The sequence below is a fragment of the Pseudogymnoascus destructans genome (assembly GCF_001641265.1).
Source record: "Pseudogymnoascus destructans isolate 20631-21 unplaced genomic scaffold scaffold_2, whole genome shotgun sequence".
Classification (NCBI taxonomy): domain Eukaryota; kingdom Fungi; phylum Ascomycota; class Leotiomycetes; order Thelebolales; family Thelebolaceae; genus Pseudogymnoascus; species Pseudogymnoascus destructans.
In genome coordinates this window covers 1,987,878-2,004,890 of record NW_020167521.1, presented here as the reverse complement: position 1 = coordinate 2,004,890, position 17,013 = coordinate 1,987,878, and the positions used below count along the sequence as shown (strand labels likewise).

Here is a 17,013-nt window from a genome sequence, read left to right as displayed (position 1 = left end):
CTGTATACATGACATGCGTGACCTCGTGAACGGTGATGAAGAGTGAGCAGTATAACTGTCTACGTCCATTGAATTTTAATTCTAGCACCCCACCTTTTCCGAACTCTTTCCTTACTAGAACCTGTCTCTGCCATTCAAACTCCCGATTCAAACCAGAAAAAAAAACTTCCAACAAAAACCAAAAGCGAGTGACTCAGGTATAAAACCATGAACAACACAAAAGCAAACAGACAAAAACCAAGCGAATGTGGGTAATAAAAAACGCCGCAGAACCAGAACCAAAACTTAAAATCTAACCAAGAAACCTCTCTACCCAAACCCCCCATCCGTCAGAGTGGAATGAATGACCGACACGGGCCCCACAATCCCCTAAGCCGCCGGTTTTCATCCGCTCTCTCGATCAGCTCCAACGCGGAGTATATACAATACCCCCTACTTCCTCCCCCACAACCAAAACCTCCACTTCTTCTTCCCCTCTTCTCCCTCCCCATTAGGTTCCCCCGCACCACCCTCCTGCACACTCTCCACCGTCGCCACCGCCGGCGCATTACTCGACCCCAACGACCCCGACCTCGGCATCACCCCCCCATCAGCCTCCACCACACCGCCCTTCTTCTCATAACTCTCCACCGAAGAGCTCGCGCCCTCCTCCCCTTCCCTCTCATCGCCAAAGCGGGGCACCACCGTGCTCGCAAACTTCCTCGCCGATATGCCCTCCGCAAACAACCAATCCATCTCCGCGTACGTGCGCCCTCTCGGCTCCGGGATACGGAAGAACGCGTAGACGAAGCAGAGGGCGCAGAAGACGACCCAGAACCACGCCGTCTTCATCCCCCAGTTGAGCGCGGTGGGATTGAGTTGGTAGGGCGTGACGACGCAGTTGAAGACGCCGAAGGCGTTGTAGCCCATGCGTGCGATGTTGATGGTCTTTGACTTCGTGCGGGTGGAGGAGAGTTCCGAGACGAGGGCGTAGGTGACGGGGCCGATGGTGCAGCCGTAGACGAGGGTGTAGAGGAGGAGGAGGGAGCCGGAGAGCCAGCCGGTCAGTTCGGCGCTGAGGCCGATGGTGGCGATGATGCCGCAGATGGTGAGGACGAGGCAGAGGAGGAACAGGCCCCAGAGCTCGATGGTGCGGCGGCCGAAGCGGCCGAGGAGGCACCAGGATACTGCTGTGCCGACAAGGCCGAGGGCGTACTGAGAATGTTAGTGTGTGTGGGTGTGTTGGGGGACTTGGGGGCTTACCTGGACAATAACGAAGTTCCAAGTTTGCTCGGGCGCCATGCCCGCGCGCTGGAAGAAGTACGGAGACCACTGCATGAGTGCTGAGCCACTCGCATTCTGGATGACCCACGTGAACGTCGAGATCTCTGTACGTCTGCGGTTGACGCCACGGAAGCAATCGAGATACCCCGTGCCAGTCCCGTTAGTCTCACGGAGCTCATCGGCATTGGTGAGTTGGATCATGGCGAGCTGGCCATCGATGCTGTAACCCTCTGGTGCGCGGCTCTGGGACACAAGTTTAGTGAGGACCTTTCGCGCCTCATCGGTGCGGCCCTTGCGGACCAGCCACCAGGGTGACTCCTGCGCCCACAGCGAGAAGATGAAGATAGGGAGAGGAAAGACCCATTGCAAGCCAAGGGGGATCTGAATCGACAACATCGTCATATTATTGACCAACGCCCTCTGCGTAACCGCACCAAGACACTGCCCAATAATCCAACACACATTACTCCAAGCCGTAACATACGCCCTAATCGGCGTCGGACAAACATCGGACGCATAGTTCGTCGTGAGCGTCTGGAACACCCCCCAAGGCAACCCACACAACAACAGCCCAACCAAGAACGCCGTCAGACTCCCCGCAAAAAACACTATAAAGATAAACGCCGACAGCGCCACCAGCGACGCCATAAACGTTCTCTTATACCCAAACCGCTCCACGAGCCAGCCACTCAGCAGTACTCCCGCCATCTGACCAACCGTCGGGCCGATCACAATCGCTGACTGCCATGACGCGGGGATCTCGCACACCGCGCCATCTAGCGGGACATCTGGACACTCGAAGCGCAGGCGGAATACGGGGTTGGTGAGGAAACCTGTGATGAGGACAAGATCGAAACCCTCCATGATACACGCGCATGATAGGATAATGGCTTGCAGCACGGCGGGCCAGAAGGCGCGCACGCACGTCCAGGTGCTCATCTCCTTCTCGATGGTGGTCGCCTGGCGCGCGAGGGGGACGCGTTCCTCACGCTCTGCGGCGTCCTGGGCGCGCAGGGTCTCGGGCGCGATGGCCGTGCTGTCGGGGCCGAAGATGCTAGTGGTGGGTGGAGATTCGGTGGCTTCATCTTCTTTTTCGTTGTTGGGGCGGCGCGCGAGGCGCCCGGCGGCGTTGGAGAAGGCGCCCATGACGGAGGAGACGGGGAAGTTTGATTCGTGTGGTGTCGAGGGCGCCACGGCTGTCGAATCGAATTAGTGGTGGTGGTGGTGGTGGTGGATGATTCGTAGGCGCGTAATGAATGTTTGTAATGCCTTATACTACTGATTGATTGATATATGGATAATTTCTCGTAGAACTCGGGAAATGTGGAGGAAAGATAAGATGATGTGAGGGGTTTTGCGGAGAGAAAGATGGAGATGGGGATGGAGATGTAGTAATGAGCGGGGGGGAATAAGACGATATTGACAGAATGGGAGGGCCTCTTGTAGGTAGATGTGGGCTTTGCCTACCTGTTTAGGTTACCATGAACCCTCCCAGTATGAGAGTCTGGGACTGGGCTGATATGATGGGAAAGAGCGAGCTGAGTGGATGTATGGAGACCACATGACCTCTAGAGACTGCGCGGATCATATTTTTGACAGCTGGCCCGAGGAGCTAAGAGCATAACTAAAGTAAAAACGGACGAGGAAGGAGCTATGGGGAAGCGGTTTGTCTGTGGGGTGTTCCTTCCTCCTATTACCTTCCTCCTATCACCTGGGTCCAGTTAGTCGCCTCATGTTGCCAAGTTGCCAGCTGTATATCAAAAAGAAGAACAGTAGACTTCCCTAATCCTCATCTCCAGGATAGGAAAAATATCCAAAGAATCCAAAGAATTCACATCCCATCGCCGGTCGTCACGAACGATTATGACAGCCGACAGACGACATGGCGCGGCGGCAGGCGCGAACCTTAACCCTAGCGCCGACCAATAGCCACCCCGCTGTCACTTCCTCGTCCGTCATAGTACAACATCATAAAAGCATCGGCTGCAGCGGCATGTGACACATTCGTACGGTCTCCCCGCAGGGTGGACCGTGGCTTAGAAGTAGTAATTATTTTTTCTCTCTCCAACCTAGCTTCTCCGAATAAGCTTCTCCGAATAACAATAGTAGTAGTAGTAATAGTAATAGTAATAGTAGCAGCAGTAGTAGCAGCAGCGTGAGTACCAGCCCATCCACCACCCCATCCACCCAACCAAACTCCGCGCTTCCCCCGCAAACGCACTGAAATCAATACCCAAACAACAAGTTTTTACACCCCTCCCCTCCTCAGCAAACCTACCTCCTCAAACTCCCCACCCGTCCAAGGGCATACCACCTCCTAGTCCTCGTACTGGCCGTATCCCTAATATCCCTCCCACCCATCCCCGTCTCCAGGATCCCCGTCCCCTCACTCCCATCCGTCGTCAGCGTCCCCGACGTCGGACTCGCAGCCACATGTCCCGTGCTCAGCCTCCGCTCCCAATGCACCCTGCTGCTCGGGCCGCGGGACTCCATACTATGCGACGTGGACGGCCTCTGGGCGTCAGCTGTAGCGCGTCCGCGCGGGTAGCGAGAGATGGGTGGTGGGGTGGCAGAGGTGTCGCGGATGTCTTCTACGACTGTGATGCGTTTGGGAGCGGAGATGTTGTTGGTGGTGATAGGGGGCTGTTCGCTATTCCCGCGCATAAAGGCCGGTGGTGGCATCTGCGAGACAGCCGCTGACACCGAGCGGCCTAGACCGAGCATCTTAAACAAGCCGCGCTTTTGTGGATCCTCTATAGTCTTCTGCGGTGGCGCCTTGGGCCCATGGGGCGGCGGCTCTGGCGCATCTGCTTCCGCGCGCGCGGCTTGGAGGCGACGGAGGCGTTTCTCGTTGCCTGCTGGGGAGGTGGCGGTAGCGAGGGAGGAGCGGCGCTCGGGCGGGGCCGGGCGGTATGAGGTTTCGATTTGGGCGGCGAGGGAGGCGTGGGGGTCTTTGGTGTAGCCGCTTGCGGAGCGCTCGTAGCGGTAGATGGTGGGTGTTATGTCGTTGTTGGCGGGAGCTTCGAGGGGCTTGCGCGAGCGGATGGGGATGTCGTCGTCGCGGCGGTTGAACATCACGTCGCGGCCCCAGTCTTTCTTGTAGTCCTCGCCGAAGGAGAACATCTCTGGTGCGCGGAATGTGGCAGGTCGAAGGTTCTCTCGTGCTGCAGAGATCCAGGGGTCCATGGTGCTCGTTGCCTCGCTGGCGATATCAGAGTTCGTCTCTGTGACCTCGCTCTGCGTCGCTGTGTCCCAGCCATGGCCGTCGCGGCGGCTCGTGATGGTCTCGGCGGCGCTGCGTGGGCGGCGGAGTCGGGCTAGGTCATACTCGGGGCTGGTTTGGGCACGGCTCAGGTAAGGCCTGTTATCATCGTGTTCCTGCGTACTAGACACGAAGCTAGTGGCGTCGGCGTTGAGGGTATCAGTTGAATTTGAGTTCTTGTACTGTTGCAGCGAGTTGGTGCTGAACGTGTCTGGCGTGGGAGGCAGGGCGCGTTGCTCGAACGGCTGCAAGTCCGTTCTCCGAATGTTGTCCTGCTTCGCAGGCACAGACCTTGGCGGATCATCGAGTTTGTGATCGGACGTGCTTTGGATGAGGCGAGCTGCGATGGCCGGCCCATTCCGACTCTCAAGCGTGCGCTGGAGCTTCTCGAGTCTCTGGAGCGGCGACTTCAGGACATCATTCATTGAGAGGAATTGTCCTACAGCGACAACACCCGGAACCCGTCCAGACTCTTTTCGTTCCATCATGTTTGCATTTTTCAGGCCGTCTCCGACCCATTGGTCCACGGACCTGGCGTTCATAAAGCGGTTTGGCTCGGGCGAATCCAAGTTCTCATATTCCAAGTCCAGGCTGTCCAGGTCCTTGCCATTGCTCTTCGCTCCATACACACTTATAAATGAGCTCTCGCTCAGGACGCTTAGACGGGGGCTGTTCATTCCATCGAGTTCAGACGTCATGTCGTCCCCCTTTGCGCCATGATCTTCAGATAGCCTGGGCAAGCTTTGGTCGCGAGGTATGTAAAGGCTGCGCAGTGCCTCCGTCTCCTCAGTCTGCTCGGAAAGGAACGAGGGCATTCTCGCGAGCGACCTCGAATGCGATTCCTGGCTTCGGTGTCCCACGGGGGTGATGTCGTTGTTGGCGCGATACCGGGGGTCGTCTGGAGGCGAGCTGGCCACGATCTGGCCATTTGTTCCGCTGCTTGTTCCACCGTTGACGCTGTCGTCACGGTCACTCAGGTAGAGGCTCGTTGCTGCTTGGAGGGACCTGACTGCATTCCGTTCCTCCATGAGTTTGTCGACCTTCTCTTCAAGCTCGATTATGACATTGACGGCCTGCTCAATGGCTACGTCCCGCTTAGCTAGCTCAGAAACCAATTGCTCGTTCATCCCTTGTAGCTCATGCTGTTGCTTAACCTGCTGTTCTAAATCTTCTAGGCGCTCTTCGAGTTTCGATTGCTGCTCCTTTCGGTGGTGTAATTTGAGTTTGAGATCAAAGTTCTCATTTAGTAAAGCGGAAACTCTCTGAATAGCAAAGCACGTTAGTATCATATCCGCCACGAGTTAGTTATAGGATCTGCCTCACATCTTCGGTAGCCTTGACGCCCAATTTCTGCTTCCCACTCGCACGATCAGCTCTCCGATCCGCAGACCCTGGCGCCTCCAATTCCTGTTCACGTCGCCGTGGGCCCGCCGGCGAACTCTGCGATCCGAGCTGCATATCCTGATACGCAGCGGCATCTCTGCTCTTTCTGCGCTCATGCAGCCGCGCTGCCTTCATCTCGCGGAGCTTCTCCTGTAGCAAGTCTCCGCCCTGTCCCTGTCCCTCTCTTCCACCTTGCTCCGCGGCGTCATGCATCTTGCCTCGATCGCTCCGTATGTTTTGGATTCGGTGGTGGGGGAGGTTCGAAGAGGAGATGTTGGAGCTTCCTGCTGTGCCGCGGGATTGGAGGGAGGTGCTGGACCCGGGTGGTCTTGTTCGCTCTGGTGTGGGATGGCGGTCGATCCCGCGCGTGTCCATGGCGTCTACTTTATGTTATGTTTGGTGGTGGGGCTTGGTATGATGATGCGGTGCTCCCGGGCTATCCTGTATGTGCCCAAGCAGGCAAGTGTTGTCCTTTCGCGTGCAGTATAATGCTAGAGCTGGAGTTATTGTTGTTGTTGGAGAGAGCGTTGGAAACTGTCGTGTGGCGTTGAAGTAGCCAGCCTGTTTGCGCGCCGTTGCAGGTTGAGATTGGCGAAGAGGTATAGGCTGAGAAAACTGCACGTCTGGTTGTTTAAAGCACGAGGGTGGTTTTTTTTGTTTCTTTTCAGCTCCCTGGGTCACAGTCGCCCTCCTTACATTGCGGATGTTTATGCTGGCGATGGAGCACTGTGGAGGCAAGTTGACTCAAGGAGAGTAGAAAGTGAGACAGCGAGTTCCCGAATGCGTAGAGGTGAGACGAGACTGGGAAACTGGGTAGTGGATTAGAAGGAAGGAGCTTTTTTTCTTGAGCGTCGTTGGACGAGAAGACGGGATGCACGACAGGTGGTATGCAGGTGAGGGAGGGAGGACTGGGTCAAGAAGGAGAGAGGACGTCAGCTGGATGTGCCAGCGCCCTTTACTGGATTCTGCTTTCTCTGTGGCTGACCATTGAGCCCATCTGAGCCCATCTGACCATCTGAGCCCATCTGAGTCCATGGGCCATGGGGGGGAAAAAAAACACAGGATCTCATTGAGCTGCCGGGGGAATTGATCCACTACTCTGCCCAGCTTGGACTGCCAGCCCCATATACATATTACCGGGGGGGAGACGACGCGGTCACTTTTACGGAGTACATTGGGCAATTTGGCAGGGAAGACAAACCGTCTTTGTCTTTTTGTCCAGGGCCGTGGTTGGACACGGCCCTTGCCGGTGCTCCCCGACGCGCTGCCACGGCCACTAATGCATCCCCATCCCAGCCACCGCGAGCCAGTCCGCTACGCACTGGGAGGGGAGAGAAGGGCATCATAATATCATAATTTCCAACACCACCAACTCTCCCACCAGGTACTACATCATACATACAGTGATTCATTCCTCCGCCTGCCCTGCCCTGCCCTGCCCTGCCGCCTTCCTTCTCGTCCTGTGAGCTCCCCTGCCGCCTTCCTTCTCGTCCTGTGAGCTCCCGTCCCGAACGTGTCTCGGCTGTAACCCAGTGTTGCTCAGACACATGGACGGCGGCACTTGGGAAGAACTGCACTCCAGAAGGGCTGTACTGGGCTGTATTGGCCTGTATTGGCCTGTATTGGCCTGTACTGGGCTGTATTGGAAGCAGGTGATGTGGAGGGGTTAACTATCCTGACTGCTGTTCTAAACACGATAGACACTAGCGATTCCTCGTTGCCTTTTGATAGGATATGGCACGGTGCTTTGCCTTGTTGTTGACAGAGCCGAGAGCTTGTCTTACATACTCTAATGTGGTGTGGAGGGCTACTACGATACTGCCGTCTTATACCCACTTGGCAGTTAGACACGAGACACGGGGAGGGCGAGGCGAAGGCGATATTGATGATAACATCGGCCACTGCCGCATGCAGCATGGAAATGCATAGTCGAGAAAGAAAATGGCTTGGTGAGAGAACACGAAGAGCGACTCGACCTGTAGATAACTATTCTAACCATCCCTCCTGACGTCAACGTGAACCCCGCACGCTCCCACGCTCCCACGCCCTCAACTCCCACGCCCTCAACTCGGCCACGCGTCAACTGCGCCGACCATCGCCTTCTTCATGCCGTGCATGCTATTCCCACAAACGCCATGCCCATCCCAAACGCCACTGCTGAGACATCACCCCGTCATCGTTACCGCGCCGCCTCCTGCACCTTATCCCCCGTATTTGGCGCCTCGTCAATGAACTGCGGCACCTCATCGACCATGAAGCTCGGGGTGGCCTCGCTCTGTCCCAGCCCCTCAAACTCCATGTCATCGCCCAACGCCTCGAGCTCAGCATCCAACTCCGCCTCATCCACATCCTCCGGCACATCATAACTCCGACTAATGCTCTCCTGGATGTCATTCCCAATATCCATCAAATCCGCCATCTCATCCTGCATCCTCTCGATCTTGTCAATATCAATCTTCCCATACTGCTGCTTCAAGCTCTTATTGGTCTGCTTCATCACATCCACCGTCGTCATCACATTCTTGAGGTTATCCGTCATCATCCCCGCCTGCTGCATGTTCCACGACTGCTGCTCCAGCTGCTCGCGCTGGCCCTCGTACATCTTGCGCCGCTGCAGCACCTTGAGCGCCTTCTGCTTGATTGCGTTCTTGCCGGGGCCGTCGCGCATTTTGGATAGCTTGGCTTGGTAGGTCGAGAGCTCGGCGTTGATGCTGGCGAGCTTGACGTCGATGGAGGAGACTCGGCTGTCGACCTGGGTGGGGGGTTTAGTTGCGGTCTGGAGGGGGAGGGGGAGGGGGAGAAGTGCGAACATTGCTGATTGCGCCGTCGAGCGTGGGCTTGGGACCCGTGCTCTTTGAGCCGAAGAGGCGGTTCATTGTGTTGTGCTGTGAGCCGTGGCGGACACTGCGGGGCAGAGTTGAGGGAAGGAATGAGCAAGTGAGTTCAGCGCATCTGCGTATCTGCGGTATGAATAGTCCACCGTAGTTCTCTGTGACTCTTTCGTCATGTCATGCCTTGCTTGTAGTTACTTGCCCTTCCCAATGTCCATTTCAGGTCTAGCGGCCTATTTCGGCCAGATTATCACGTGGCTAGTGGAGTTGATGGCTAAGGCTGGGACATCACGTTGTGTTGGGCAACGAAAGGGCAAAATAAACAGCTTCAACCACCACCGAGAGTACCATTATTTAGCAGCTCTGAGAGCGAGAATCTCCTCTCTAGTCAGTATATTTCCCTGCCCGTGTCTGATCTGCTTCCCAGGGATAAAGGGATAAACGGATAAACGGATAAACGGATAAACGGGGAGTGCTAACGTGAAGGTTCGTTGCTTCTCACAGGCCAGAACCTTGGGACAGGGATTTTGCCCCGGAGAGATTCATCGCAACGACCACCACCTGCGCGTCGTGTTTCCCCCTGTCCACCACGCTGCCTTCACGACCGCACAAACCCTCTCGTGCCCGCGCTCGAAAGCATCTTATCCCCCCCCCTCTCTCACGACGACCATTTTCCGACTTTGTACTTATACTTTGTTTCTTGATGCCAATTACGATACCCAGTGCTGGTCTCCGCGCTCTGTAATTTCAGCTCGACCCCAGAGATAGCGTGACCGTTACCAGAAAAGTTTATTTCTGCACGACGACATCTTTCTCAAGAGTATATATTTTCTTATAGAATGTAAGCTGAACCGAGGCCCTATCCCAGTCCCAGACGCGGTAGAGTCACCTTGCTCTCACCGCCGGGGAGCAGCCAACGAACGAGTTGTTTCTGTTGAACCTTCGCCCGACAGCGCTGACAATGAGACCTTGTGCAGTCTTCTCGACGGCATCTTCTGCCCTTTCACCTGTGATACCCGTACGAGCGTGAACGACGGCGGACCCCCATACGACCCTCTCCGAGCAAACGACTACCCGTATGAACAATTACCCGGCGCATCTAGTTTGCAACAACGGACCCGGACACCAGCATTCGGATCCCCGCCAGCTGCGGCACGAAGAAGGACCCCCCTAGATCAAGATGTTCTGGCGATTTGGCGGATACGCCAACATCTCCGCCATCGACACCCTGCTCGAGAAGCCCGATGTGACGCTCGAGGAGCTGCTGGAGGAGAGCGACCTGATCCAGGAGCTCAAGTCGCACAACACCAAGCTCATCGAGTACCTACGCGAAGACGCGATTCTGCAGCGCCTTCTTGAATACGTTGTCGCGCCGAAGCTGGAGACTATCGCATCCGACGAATATGATATTGACGAAGACAACAATGACGACAAGGGCAAGGAGGCCGAGGAGCGGTCTCACTTGCTGACGCGGATGAGCTCCGAGGACGAGGAGGATGACAGGGAGAAGAAGCGAAACCGATACGCGTTCGTGGCGGCCGAGATCCTGGCGTCCGATTCGTGGTCGCTGTCAGCCGCGCTTTTGGAGAATGAAGCGTTCCTACGCAAGTTCTGGGAGTTCCTGGCTTGCCCGCCGCCGCTTGATCCTCTGCAGGCTGGTTACTTTACGAAAGTTAATGAGGCTTTACTTGATAAAAAGACCGAGGAGATGTTGGAGCTGTTTAAGTCTATTCCCGACGTTGTGGAGAACATGCTTCAGCATGTTGATTCCCCGATGGTTATGGATTTACTGCTCAAGATCATCTCGTTAGAGAAGGCCGAGGGCGGACAAGGAATTGTAGACTGGCTGCATTCGCAAGACCTAATGCCGACTCTACTGTCATTTTTGTCGTCTGAGCATTCATGGGCCACCCAAACATCAGCCGGAGACTTCCTTAAGGCCATTATTACTATTTCCGCTAACGCGTCCCAGAATGAGCAGTCCTGTATTGGACCTAATGAGCTCACTCGCCAGCTGGTCTCGCAACCCTGCGTCGAGAAGCTGATCACCGATATGCTCAAGGGCGGCAACCCGTTGACGGTTGGCGTTGGCATCGTGATTGAAGTTATTAGGAAGAACAACTCTGATTATGACCCCGAAGTTGGCACAGAGTGGCAGATGGCTCCGTCGAGCCGCGATCCTATTTACCTCGGAACGTTGCTACGCATGTTCGCCAAGCACGTTCCTGATTTCATGGCTCTTATCCTCAGCCCTGACCACACAATTGGCAGCAATGACGGCCCTGTTACTATTAAGAGGAAGGAACTTAACGCTGCATTCGGCGGCAAGGTCGAGCCTCTCGGATTTGATAGATTCAAGACTTGTGAGCTTATGGCGGAGCTGCTGCACTGTAGTAATATGGGTCTGCTCAACGAGCGCGGCAGCGAGGAGCTCGTTAGGGCTCGTGACGCCGAGCGCGAGAGACTAAGGGCAGAGGGAAAGCTAGCGTCCCCAGGGGACCGCTTCAACCTCGAGAGCGACGACCTGACTATGAGGTCCTCAGACACCAGCCGTCTTGGATCCCACTCACCTGACGAAGGACGCAGACTCGGGGTGCAGAATGCCTCCGACGATGACGGTTTTGAAGAAGTGACACACGCGCAAGACCTCGGCGACGACGCGAAAGACGACTTTGATGAGAAGTTGGACACGGAGGATGAGCTGCTCGCCAATATTAAGACGGAGAACCTCCCCTCGTTCTTGGATAAGGATGATGACGAATTTGTCGACGAGCCGTTGAGTTCTCCAAGGCTGAACACTGAGGTGGAGGCCCTTCAACCGGCTGCTGTGGACACCTCGCTTACTGTCGCGCCACTTTCGCCAACAAAGGATTTGTCTGAGAAGGTTAAGGACCTGGATGTGAGCGAGGAACCAAAGGATGCGGATGCCAAACCGCCATCTTATGATGATCACTCGAAGGATGCTCCTGTTTATCCAGATGAGCAGGGCAAGGAAGCTCTAGATGCGGCTATTAGCAACCAGGTTGAACAAGAGGCAGCTGCTAATGCCGAGGAAGCCGTTAAGACCGAGGGACCTGTAGAGGCAACCTTTGAGGTTTCTGTTCGTTTGGAAACCACCGAGGATGTTCAGACACCTCACCCCGACGATCGCCCAGCGCCTCTGTTTTCCCAGAAGAAGACTGGAACTCCCGAAGCGGAAGCCCCTATCGCGGAAGCTCCCGAAGCTGAGGCTCCTGTTGTGGAGGGAGAACCCCAATCCACCGTTCAAGAAATTGCTTCCCAGGTCCCTATTCCGGAAGATGTTGCGGTAGCAGCTGAATTCAGCGGTACTGAGGTCGAGGATTCTACTATGGTTGATGTCGACGGCACTATCCGGTTAGATAATGCCGATGGTACAAACCCTATCGAGATCGAAGATGACTTCTCGTCGTCTGTGGTTGGAGACTATCTCAAGATGCAATTTGTTGAGCACAGGGTTGTGCCAACGATTTTGGTACGCACTCACATGTTCTAGAAGGACTAAGCTAACCAATGCAATAATAGGATTTCTTCTTCAGGTTCCCATGGAATAACTTCCTGCACAATGTCGTCTACGATGTTGTACAGCAAGTCTTCAACGGACCCATGGACCGTGGATATAACCGCAACCTTGCTGTTGATCTCTTCGAGACTGGCGATATTACGAACAGAATCGTCGGAGGGCAGAACATGAGCGATGAAGCTCAACAATTAGATCGCATGCGCTTGGGCTACATGGGCCACCTAACACTCATCGCAGAGGAGGTAGTGAAGTTCACCGAGCGACACCCACCGGAGCTTCTGTCGGAGTTGGTTCTTGACAAGGTCCTCAACCTCGACTGGAACCACTACGTCGAGGTGACCCTCGCCGAAACAAGAGAGCGCGACAACGCGATCCTAGGTGGCGTCCGACCAGACCAGAACCTCGGGCCCCGCCAAGCAGTAATGAACGCCGTCAACGCAGCCAGCGGCGGTGGCTCATCCGCCCTCGCCGACGCGGGCCTAAACGGCAACTCGACACTTGACGGAATGGACCTCTCCAACGGCAGCGGCACATCCGGTAGCGGCTTCGGCCTCGGTGGCGGATCCCTGCTTAGCGGCTTCGGCAGCTCGAGCGACGAAGAGGACGAGGACATGGACGAGGACATGAACGACGATGACGGGATGCGAGGCGCGAATGTCGGCGGAGCTGAAGTGGGTGTTTTCAATTCTGAGATTCTTTCCCTGCGTCGACCCCATGACGATGATGATCTCGATTTGGAGTTGATGAATCACGAGCCGCCGCTCGCGTACGGACCTCTGTTTCCGGAGGACTGAGGCGACGCGGTGTTTTGTTTGATTCTCTGTATAACTTCTTTTTTGCTGGTTGAGCGATGGATGCGCCTGATAGAATGTCAGGCGCCCGCGTGGTTTATGTTTGTCAGTCGCCGTGGTTTTTCGTAGATTCAAAGTGTTTCTACGTCAAGATTCTCCTTTTTCATTCTGAGTGCTCTATTCAAGTGTGTGATTCATGTTCCGATTTTCTTTTCATACCTTCCATTTCTCCAGTCATCATAATCATCTATCTCGTCAGACGGCCCCAGACGCCTTTCCATATCATACCTCACCTCAAATTTAAAAAACCATTTACTTACAACCACCTCGCAGTTTTCCCGCTACATCTCCAACCCCTCAACCACAACCGCAACCTCCGAAACTACCGCGCCCTCCGACATTGACCCCCCCGCCTTCGCCCCTCCCCCCCCACCACCCCTCAACATCACCCCCTCCCGCGCCCGCCGCCAACTCGCCGCCCGCCTCGCTCTCCACCATAAAGCGCAGGAGACGAGCAACGGTGACGACGCTACAGACAAGGACCCCGACGCTATCGAGGCGGCCGCGAACCCGAACCCGTTTGCTGACACGGACTCGGATGATGAGCTGACTATTGAGGCTGTTTCTGGTTTGGCGGAGGTGTCGGCGTGGGATATGGAGGGTGATGAGGGGGGGAAGGTGGTTGCGGAGGAGGGGTTTGAGGATAACTTCGGTGGTGGGGTTGATGCCGTGCGTGCGCTGCAGGTGCCTGCTGATTCCGGTAAGGTTGTCGGCGCGGAGGAAGTCGGTAATGGCGAGCCAGCTGCTGAGGAACAAGAGATGGACTCAGCGTCGCGATCATCGAATTTCTCGGGACTGTGGCCGTTTAACCACGCGAGTCGCGGGCACAGAAGGCGCAGTGTAGGAGAGAGATATGGCCGCAAGGAAGAGGGGAATGATTTCTTCGGCGGCAGCGATAGTGATAGCGATGAGGGCTTTGATGGGATTGGGGAGCGGGAGGCGAGTGGGGATTTTGATGGAAAGGGGAAGAGGCCGAGCGGGACGACGGAGGCGAGGAGGAGGACGAGCTTGGATGATGAGGAGGTTGTTGAGGTGGGGAGGGGGGAGGGAGGGGGAAAGGAGGGGGAGGATAAGCTGGCGTGACTGCGTTGGTGGGGATGGGGTTGATGGGGGGGGGTTGTGATGTGTATTATATGTCATGTTGTGTTAGATGTATGCTATCTGGATGTACAAATAGTTGTGATTTTTAGTTGCAGTTTCTATTGGTTTTTACGCTTTAGACTTGGTGTATTCGTTGGTTCGTCGCCTTCTTAAACCGAGGTTGTGTATTCCGAACATGCCATGAAAATTATGGTTGTTACGAGCTCAGATCGAAAAGGCCGAGCAAAGCAGCTTCAGTCTGGTAATCGGGAATGGGCAACAGCGATTGAATGTGTGAGTGCAGACGGCTTTGTAGTGCCTGCATACTTGATTGTACAAGGCAAGCATCACCTTGCGCCTTGGTACACAGAGTGCGGCCTTCCACCTACTTGGGCCATCAAGACCTCACCAAATGGCTGGACCGACAATGATACAGGTCTAGACTGGATAAAACACTTTAATCAGCATACACGTGTACGAACACAAAGGGTCTGGCAGATGATTGTCCTAGATGGCCATGATAGCCACCTATCTGCCCAGTTTGATATGTACTGCAAAGAGAACAACATTATTACGCTCTGTCTCCCTGCGCACTCCTCACATCTTACCCAGCCTCTTGATGTTGGGTGTTTTAGTGTACTAAAGCGAATGTATGGTCAAGAACTTGAGGTCTTCATTAAGGCCTCTATTACCCATATCACTAAGATTGAGTTCTTTATCGCATTCAAGGCTGCCCACGACCATACAATGACAACTGAAAATATCCTAGCTGGCTTTCGAGGTACTGGCCTAGTCCCGTACAACCCAGAAGCAGTTCTCTCAATGCTTGATATCAAGTTACGGACGCCAACACCAACTGGATCCCCCCTACTAGAGGCTGACCCTTGGGTCCCTCAAACGCCACAAACCCCAGCTGATGCAATTTTGCAGTCACAGTTTGTACAGAATAGAATTGGAATTCATCAAGGAAGCTCCCCAACAATGATTTTTTCAGCTGTAAAGCAGCTGGTGAAGGGTACAGACCGCATTGCGCACCAAATGACCCTTATACAAGAGGAGGTCCGTACCCTTCGAAAGGCCAACACAGCACTTTCAAAGCATCAGAAAGCCAAGCGTACACGTGTCCAAGATGGAGGGTCACTTACTATAGAAGATGCTCAAAAACTGATCGCTGAAAAAGAGGATAAAGGGTTGAAACGACAGAAAAGGTCAAATGAGGAGGGTGCTGTAGAGGCTGGTCCATCGACTTCGCGGCGCTGTGGGAGGTGCGGCATGACTGGGCATAATGTACAAACCTGTCAAGAGGTTGAAGAGATATTAGGAGAAGAGAGTTCAATTGAGTGTAGTTAATGTTAATGTGTTAGGGTGGAGTAATTGGGTTTGAGGTTGCGATGCTATCGGAAAGTGTTTCATTTGGTGGGATGTTCCGTTTGGTGGTAAACCACGTTATGCTTTTAGCCAATATTTACGTTATCTTGACATCTTTTTCTGTACGGAAGCTTTTTACATACAAAACACAATACATCCAATATCGTGAGATCCTCCTTGAATATCGACTTATGCTAATCTTTTGAATCTTATAGAATGCCTTCAAGAAAGCTCAATTCGATGACGATTGAACAGCGTCGTGCTCTTCAACAATGGACTGTCAACAAAACACCTCGACCTTCCCAAAAAGATTGTATCACCTGGTTTTTTGAGAAGTACAACATTCGAATTAGTCAATCTACAGTCTCAGAATCCCTTAGCAGCCGATTTATCAACCTTGATGATCCGATTAATACACCAACAATAGGGAAGAGGAACGATACGATATACGTCACAGGAAGTGGCTTGGCCAGATATTGAGGCTATTCTTTTTGAGTGGCAAGAACGAATCGATTCAAAAGGAGGTTTTACAACTGCAGAGATCTTACAAGAGAAGGCAAAGCGAATTTGGTCACAACTACCACAATATCAAGGGAAGCCTTCGCCAGAGTTTAGCATTGCTTGGATACAGAAATTTCGACTACGTCACAACATCCAGAATAGAAAGAGGCAAGGAGAAGGGGCATCAGTCAGCGAGACAGCATGGACGAGACGGGTTTATACTGGAAGATGATGCCATCTTGTGGGCTTTCTACAATGGAGGCTCGAGTAGGAAGGAAGATGGACAAGGCAAGGATGTCTGTCGTATTCTGTTGTAATGCTGCTGGTACTGATCGATGTCCTCCTTGGTTTATTGGCAAGGCGAAAATGCCTCGAGCTTTACGAAACATTGACGTCATAGCAATGGGAGGGGTTTGGAGGTGGAATAAGAAGGCTTGGATGACTCAGTTTATTATGGCAGAATGGTTAAGGGCTTTTTATGCTCGTATTGGTACAACACGGGAGGTTCTTCTCACCATGGACAACTTTTCAGCACATATCAAGGCCCTCAAATCGACACCACCCCCTGTGAATATCTGAGTTATCTGGCTTCTTCCAAATGCAACAAGTCGATTTCAAGCCCTAGATCAAGGTATCATTGCCTCTGTCAAAGCTCATTACCGTCGACAATGGCTCCTTTACATCCTTGACACTTTTGAAAGGAATGAAGATCCTGTCCAAACGATGAATATACGACTTGCTATTCGATGGCTTCTTCGATCCTGGAATCACGACCTTACAAACTCGACAATCTATAACTGTTTTCGAAAGAGTATGATTGTTCAAGCCAGTTCAACTACCGTCACAACCTCTTCCTGATATTACCAATCTCTATCAACAAGTACAACAAGCTGGGAATGTACACGATGCTATGGATCTTTCGAGCTTTTTAAA

At 53.9% G+C, this 17,013-nt stretch overlaps 4 protein-coding genes across 4 annotated transcripts; 1 reads left to right on the top strand and 3 right to left on the bottom strand.

Moving 5' to 3' along the window:
* Positions 1-2: 2 nt before the first annotated feature.
* VC83_01266 (uncharacterized protein) lies at positions 3-2,409 on the bottom strand (the record flags this gene model as incomplete). The annotated part of the gene is made up of 2 exons (XM_024464949.1): positions 3-1,194; positions 1,243-2,409. The coding sequence occupies 2 exons, from the start codon at positions 2,407-2,409 to the stop codon at positions 433-435; spliced, it is 1,929 nt and encodes a 642-aa protein (XP_024328006.1). The 3' UTR covers positions 3-432.
* Positions 2,410-3,537: 1,128 nt separating this feature from the next.
* Positions 3,538-6,970, bottom strand: VC83_01265 (uncharacterized protein; the record flags this gene model as incomplete). Its single annotated transcript, XM_024464948.1, has 2 exons — positions 5,849-6,970; positions 3,538-5,787 (listed from the first exon to the last, which is right to left on the bottom strand). Exons 1-2 carry the CDS (start codon positions 6,281-6,283, stop codon positions 3,538-3,540), a joined length of 2,685 nt encoding a protein of 894 aa, XP_024328009.1. The 5' UTR covers positions 6,284-6,970.
* A 1,117-nt stretch (positions 6,971-8,087) lies between these two features.
* VC83_01264 (uncharacterized protein) lies at positions 8,088-8,784 on the bottom strand (the record flags this gene model as incomplete). The annotated part of the gene is made up of 2 exons (XM_024464947.1): positions 8,088-8,660; positions 8,719-8,784. The coding sequence occupies 2 exons, from the start codon at positions 8,782-8,784 to the stop codon at positions 8,088-8,090; spliced, it is 639 nt and encodes a 212-aa protein (XP_024328008.1).
* A 320-nt stretch (positions 8,785-9,104) lies between these two features.
* VC83_01263 (uncharacterized protein) lies at positions 9,105-13,510 on the top strand. Its single transcript, XM_024464946.1, has 4 exons — positions 9,105-9,580; positions 9,717-12,232; positions 12,283-13,176; positions 13,405-13,510. The coding sequence occupies exons 2-3, from the start codon at positions 9,920-9,922 to the stop codon at positions 13,072-13,074; spliced, it is 3,105 nt and encodes a 1,034-aa protein (XP_024328003.1). The 5' UTR covers positions 9,105-9,580; positions 9,717-9,919; the 3' UTR covers positions 13,075-13,176; positions 13,405-13,510.
* Positions 13,511-17,013: the final 3,503 nt, after the last annotated feature.

What these genes read in the sequence shown, in the direction of transcription:
- VC83_01263 (XM_024464946.1), top strand. Translation starts at nt 9,920, where the DNA reads ATGTTCTGGCGATTTGGCGGATACGCCAACATCTCCGCCATCGACACC. An exon ending in GGGTTGTGCCAACGATTTTG is followed by an intron (nt 12,233 to 12,282) that starts GTACGCACTCAC and finishes ATGCAATAATAG; the next exon opens with GATTTCTTCTTCAGGTTCCC.